The following is a 6950-nucleotide window of genomic DNA, read 5'->3' as shown; positions in this document are numbered from 1 at the left end:
TGACAACGCCAATACGTCATCAACATTAATATGAGAGACCGCAAGAGTTTGGATTCGAGCTGTGATTCCAAATAACTCAACAGACATTGTTGTGACCTGTCACCTATTGAAAATCCTATTAACATTTAACATATCTTCATGTTTGATCCATTTTGTCTTTTATGGTAGGTCACGTTACCCTAGTTACTTTGTAACGAGCATGTTATTGTAACTATAGCGTAAGTTAATTACATGTTAAATGTGAAAGTACAATCTAGCTGAAACGAAGATATAACTGAGACGTTATAATCAGCGATATGTAAATGTGATGATAGCATCAACATTTTTTCAAAAGGCTAACTTATTCAACTTAGATATTATTGTGATGATATTTTATATCGATATACAGGGGCAGATTCATATAGGGACTCGAGTGGCTCCAAGACCCTTCGGAGGTTAGAGAAACAGCTAGAGTAGGTCCTTTAAGGATCCTTCGAATGCCTAATACGAGACCCTTTTGTGCTCACCTAATATCGATGAAATGTTGTTCACATCTAATAGCACTTGGCATGAGGTCTTGAGAGGACTCATGGCTGGTTTGGTATTGCTGTGCTTTGAAAAAAAGCTGCTTCTGCTGTGCTGTAACAATAAGCAGCTGTGAAATAAAGCAGCAGAGTGTTTGGTAAACTTTTTTGTAAAAGTGCTTTTGAAAAAAAAAAAAAAAGCAGTATTATAGTGTTTGGTAAACTTTTGTGTAAAACAGATGTGAAAAAAAACCAGTTTTTCAAAGTTGGGTTTTGCAGCTTCTTGTTTTTTGCTTTTTTTTCACCCAAAACTGTGAAAAAAAGCTGAAGCTGAATGTTTACCAAACACAAAAACAGCTCCCAGCTTTTTTTTATACCAACTTTTTTCAGAATCACCTCAGTATCAAACCAGGCCTCAGTTGGGTCGATCAATAGAGGACAACATGCACACCACATGCTTGACAAAATGTCCAACTGAACAGAATTTGTGCATTGCAATCATACGTATTTGTGATAATTTTCTAACTCAATCACACAAAATTAAATTTAACTTGCATACTTCCAACGAGTTGCCATTATAGTCATTTTTAAATTCAATCATGCATGGTTAAGTTCAGCTCATCTACACTGAGCATGTCACTAAAACAGTTCATCCAGCCAGTAACGTGTGAAAAAAATTAAAACACTGTAAACTAATGGACTTGAGCTATATGCTTAGCGGTGGTTGTAAATTTCTCTCCTCGACATGTACAAGAGAGAGAGAGGGGAGAGAGAAGGAAACTGACCCAGAAAACCAAAACCAAGCAAAACCCCAAAAGGGCACGCTTTTCCATCATTTATAATCCACTAGCTCTCTCTCTCTCTGTGCCTATATCTCTGTGCGGTGGTAGTGTCATTGTATGTAAGGGGAGAGAGGGTGAAAGAACAGAGAGAAAAAAATAAAAAATAGAAGAAAAGAAACGGCAAAGGTATCCCTCGATCAAAAACTCTGTCTCTCTATTTGCTTGCACCCTTCGCAGTGAGTGTGGCCTCTCAACTCTGTAAAAAAAGCCCTGTTCATACTTTAGGAGTGAGAAAGTTATAGAGAGAGAGAGAGAGAGAGAGAGAAAGAGAGAGAGAGAAGTGTCTTTCTGTTTGTGGTAGAGGAGCAGTGCAGAGAGGTAGTAGACATATATAAGAGAGATGCAGCAGCACCTGATGCAGATGCAGCCCATGATGGCAGCCTATTATCCTAACAACGTCACTACTGATCACATTCAGCAGGTCCTCCTCCTTCTTCTTCTTCTTTTTGCTGGGTTCTTTTTTTCTTCAGCTGCTTTGCTTCTGCATTTCCATTTGGTTTTTGGTTTCTCCTGCCACTTTCTGTATCCACTTTTATTTATTTTACAAGAATTAAACTTACCCTTTTCCTCTGAGCTCTAATGGATTTTTGATAGGCTAATGATTTCTTGCTTGATTTTTCTTTGTTTTTTGGTTTGTATGAACTTGTATGAATGCTTGTTTCTTCTGCTTTTTAATATGGTTTATCCAAGCACTTTCTTTTATCCCATTTTTTCATGCAGATTAATATTTGCTTCAGAACGTTCATGGGCTTTTGTTGTTTGATTTTCCCACACATAACAATTCATAATCTCCTCAAGCTATAGTTTTCTGTTACCATATTTCTGTTCGGTTACGTTAGTGATATTTAAATGGGTGTTGAGAATACAAGGCGCTTGCAGCTTTAGTTGCTTAAGAGCATTCCCGAGGTCCCGAGTTCGATTTCCCCTCCCAATCTTGCTTCTTTTATGTTGGTTATCTTGTTTTGCTCTTATGTTATTTATACCGAATCTCTTTCAGCAAGGCCACTGGATCAAATAATATGGGCCTTTCAAATTTCATTTAACGGCCTACCTGTTTTGATCTCTTAAAACTGTAGTAATTTTTTACCGTTGGATAAAATTTGAAAGGTCCGGATCACTTGATCCGGTAGCCTTGGTCTCCGGATCTCTTCTCTTTATATTGTTTCTTCCATGTTCTATCTGGTGGAAATAGTAATAGCTCACATCATCGAGCATTTTTGTATGCTTAATCGATATCATGAGTGTATTTAGGGGCCTTCTGGCTGCAATCTGAGTGAAAGAATGGTGATTTGGTTCTATTTTGATTAGTTGTGACTAGTGAACTAATATTTTGTTCTTTCATTTGCGAGTCGGTATCTCGAAAAATCTATGATAGCATCCCTAGTAGTATGAACCTTTTAGCTTTATTCTTACTGATTGCATTTATATTATGTGAATCTGTTTTGGCAGAAATCCTATGGTGCTCCGAATTATAGGATACTCCGGACTTTTTAACCATTAGATCTCGATTTTTGTTTTATTTTTAAACAAAAATCTAATTACTGTGCCACCAACTTTATAGGGCATAAGTTGAAGATTTTGGTAGTTCCTTTAAATCGTTCTCCTTTTAGAATACAGCGAGCTGATCTAGTTAGATTTCTGAGTTGCACCGAAAAAATCGTTGCAAATAGAAAATTAGTCTGGGAAGGGCATTGAAATTAAGAAAGAAAGGGAATGTAAGCATACTCAAAGATCAATTATTTGTAGTTTCAGCGAAATGGAAACTATGGATTGGTTTAAAACTAAGGAAATCTGCTTAAGGTACTCTTTTGGCATGTTCTTCTCTTTGAGTTGGGGCCAAAACAGCGAATTCCACAGGATTTTGTTCCCTTGAATGTTTCTAACACAAGTCACATCTTCATCTTGCGATTGAGCCTGTTTCCAGTGTCGGTTTTCAGTTCTGAATCACGTGAGTGTGCGGCTCTTTTGTCGATTCTACAAGAGTTTGCGTAGTAATAGGAACTAATGACCAATAATCTTTCTTTTGTACAGCAATGAGGTCTGTTTTTTCTTCGAGTGTCTTTTGGACTGTGTCACTTGCCCCAGTACCTTACTGTGTCTTTCTCATAAATTTGAGTAGCACTGTTGGTTCTGTTCCACCTACTAGTAATGACCGTATTTTGGCTCCGTTTGTTAGCATTATCGTGCATTTCTTACTCTAGAAATTTTAGAACATTTTGGTTTTACTGCACTTGTGGTCTGTATTATCTTCTTGTTATCCTTTTGTTAATTACTTTCATTAAATTTTACTGCAGTACTTGGACGAGAACAAGTCGTTGATCTTGAAGATTGTTGAGAGCCAAAATTCTGGGAAACTGAATGAATGTGCAGAGTGAGCATTTATTTCTTACTTAACTGCTGCTTTGCATATCTTTTGTTATCACTGAGTGCTATTTTGTGGCTGAATGTTGTAAATTGACACCGTCTTGTGTAGAATATTGGAAATATGAGCACACATAATTTAGTTTAGTGGATACAGTCGATTTTAACGAATTCATTTAGTTTGGCAAATTTCTATTTGAGTATGTACTTTGTAGGAAGCATGTTGTAAGTTCTCATCGCAGCGTAAATTAAGTCTCTTTTTGAAGAATGCCGCTAAATTACTGCAAGTGATGGATGCCGTTTTTAACCACTTTTGAGTGCAGAAAAGTTCTTTTAGTTGACTTGCACGAACATAGGTAACAATATATGCCTTTGTGATACAGCATGGTTGCATCTGATGGCGTAGCATCTTCTTCCTGTTAGCATAGTAAAAGTCCGATATAAGCTTGTCACATGCCTGGCTTTTGTACGATGGTTCAGTCTTATGACAAGCTCTTAAGCTTGTGTCAAAACACAGAATTGTTATGTTTAAAGCACTAGACAGGTCAGTAATTCTTTTGCAATTGCTTGCAGGAACCAAGCAAAGCTACAGCGGAATCTGATGTACCTGGCTGCCATTGCTGATTCTCAACCCCAGCCTCCTACCATGCATCCTCAGGTACAAAACCTCATTTGCAAAGAACTTAAAAACTTGAAGGGCATATCACCGCGTAATTCAGTGTCCCAAAATTGTATGTTTCCTGATTGTTTTTATGAAATGCTTTGTAGTACTCTTCCACCGGTATGATGCAACCAGGAGCGCATTACATGCAGCAACAAGCGGCTCAACAGATGACACAACAATCGCTCATGGCTGCGCGCTCTTCCATGATGTACTCCCAGCAGCCGTTTTCAGCTCTACAGCAACAAGCCCTGCACAGCCAATTTGCCATGAGTGCTGGAGGAAGCGCGGGACTTCACATGCTCGGGAATGAGGGAAATAATGCTGGAGGCAGCGGGCAACTTGGGGCTGGAGGGTTTGGTGATTATGGACGCAGCTCTCCTGGAGAAGACATGCATAGGAGGATGGCTGGCGGGAGTAAGCAAGATATGGATGGGAGAGGTGGGAGCTCTGGAAGCCACCCCGGAGATGGGGGTGAGACTCTTTACCTGAAATCAACCGATGATGGGAATTAAGAGGTGCAAAAGATGGACATTTTGGTCTGTTAGCATCTGAACTTAGGGAATTAGGTGAGGAAATGAAATTAGAGGGGGGAAAAAAGACTTGCTGCTTAAGGGACTAGTGTTTTATCTTTGAGCGTTTATCCTCAAAACTTGAACTATGGTTTTTTTTTTTTTTAGTGAGACAATGCAGTTATGGTAGCATATCATGTAAATTTTTGTAGGCTATCTTCTTGATGCGCTTTCATTTTAATGTCGAAATTTTCGTGCTCGATTCGTTGGTTATTTTGAATCAATCAGTCTGAGATCCTCCTAGCCATGTATATGGTGGCCATATTAACACAAAACCGCCTTTGAGTCGTGTCAGGATTTCAAGATGATGGATCAGCGGTCCACTACTAATCAATACTGATAGTCTGATGTTGTAATTAGCTTGCACATTGTCACACGTGCGACACATCAGTTGTCGGGGTTTATCACAACACACAAGTTTTGTTACAGATAGGAGATCATAATTTAGTGTGTCAATTTTCCGATGTGAAGCTTTTTACTTTCTTCAACGTGGCGATCGCTGCAAATGTAGGTGCTTGTGAATTAAACCCGAAATACAACATAAGCTTACAACACTACGTGCAAAAATTGCTAGGAGCACTAGAAAATCACAATCACATTAAACTGTCCCAAAGAAAACAAAAACAGTCCTCTGTTCTAATTCATCACACATAAACACATGGAGGTTGGTAACTGCTCAAGCTTTCAGCAACTGCTTCCCATAAGTTGTTTTCATCCGTCTGATCGAGAACAGCCGCCGGCGGAGGGTGGTTCGAAAACCTGATCATCGTACCGGGTTTCGAAGCTTGGAATTTAGAAGAAGTAACCCATCTAGCTTGTTCTTGTTCATGAGCAGTAGTGCAATCTTCATCAAGGGCAGTGTTGGAATTTTGGCCTGTGAATTGTTGAACAATTGCTCTGAACTCAGAAGCACTTCTGGCTTGGACCATCATAGGGCTGGAGATGTACTTGATCATAGGTGCTTTTGATTTGGTGGGTTTTTTGCTCTGCTCAGGCTGAGATTGTTGGTGATGATTTTTGAGTGATTCCATTTTTTCTGCAGAGAGAAAGAGGGGAGAGAGACAGAGAGAAGACTGTGATCTATGTTTACTTGGTTATATGCTTTGACATATATATATACACACACATGCATATATATATATATATATTTATGTATATAGATAGAGATGGAGGGTAAGTATGTGGAGCTTCTTGAAGGGAGGAAGCAACGAAGAAGGAACCTATGGGACAGAAACAAATGTGGAAAAGTGAGGTAGGACAGAAAGAAGTTGATTTAAAGATATATGCAGCAGAAGATATTTTATGGTCAACAAGTTCTAAAATGGCTGCTTAATATTTTAGTCTAATTCCAATTTTGCAGCATCATATCAAATATATATTATATATTTTTGTATATTAATATATATAATATACGTACAGGGAGTGGTTTTTTCAAACAAAGTACGAGAGTTCCGTATAAAATATGTATTTATTATGTAAGACTATACTGAAGCAATGATAAAACACGAAATAATATAAGAAGTCTTATAAAGCCCACTATCGTCATATACTTATCTTAATTTTGTTACAATAAAACGAAATCTCTGCTAAGAAGCTTCTCTGAGTCTCTGACATGTGATGCAAACAATGATTTCTAATAAGCTACTCTCATATATAATACAAACATAATTTCTATAAAAAAAAAATGAGAGACCAAAGAACCAGATTATCTTAAGAGGAAATTTGTTTTATTTAACTTTTTGTCAATTTTTAGTAAAATACGCGTTACTTATCGGTGTGGCTTCAATACTACGTAGCACTCTTGCTACGAACGTTTCTATTTTATTTCTATGAGTGTTAGATCTTTTATTTTAAATTCTAACTATTCATTTTTAGTACACTAAGTGCCACATACCATTACCAAAAAAAAAAAAAAATACTCATGAAGAAAAGTTGTCGTTTTCCAATCCCCGAGTGTTAGATCTTTTATTTTAAATTCTAACTATTCATTTTTAGTACACTAAGTGCCACA

General features: G+C 37.7%; 1 protein-coding gene across 1 annotated transcript; it reads left to right on the top strand.

Annotated features, from left to right (window-relative positions):
• Positions 1-1284: 1284 nt before the first annotated feature.
• Positions 1285-6055, top strand: LOC137723583 (GRF1-interacting factor 1-like). The gene is made up of 4 exons (XM_068462782.1): positions 1285-1766; positions 3640-3716; positions 4280-4364; positions 4475-6055. The coding sequence occupies exons 1-4, from the start codon at positions 1686-1688 to the stop codon at positions 4880-4882; spliced, it is 651 nt and encodes a 216-aa protein (XP_068318883.1). The 5' UTR covers positions 1285-1685; the 3' UTR covers positions 4883-6055.
• The last annotated feature ends 895 nt before the right edge of the window (positions 6056-6950 follow it).

This window comes from Pyrus communis, chromosome 17, assembly GCF_963583255.1.
Source record: "Pyrus communis chromosome 17, drPyrComm1.1, whole genome shotgun sequence".
Taxonomy (NCBI): Eukaryota; Viridiplantae; Streptophyta; class Magnoliopsida; order Rosales; family Rosaceae; genus Pyrus; species Pyrus communis.
This window is presented reverse-complemented; position numbering and strand designations above follow the sequence as displayed.

Excerpts from the sequence above, each read along its gene's own strand:
- LOC137723583 (XM_068462782.1), top strand. The coding sequence starts at position 1,686 with ATGCAGCAGCACCTGATGCAGATGCAGCCCATGATGGCAGCCTATTAT. Across the intron at positions 1,767-3,639 it reads CTACTGATCACATTCAGCAG|TACTTGGACGAGAACAAGTC; the intron begins GTCCTCCTCCTT and ends ATTTTACTGCAG. Across the intron at positions 3,717-4,279 it reads AAACTGAATGAATGTGCAGA|GAACCAAGCAAAGCTACAGC; the intron begins GTGAGCATTTAT and ends AATTGCTTGCAG.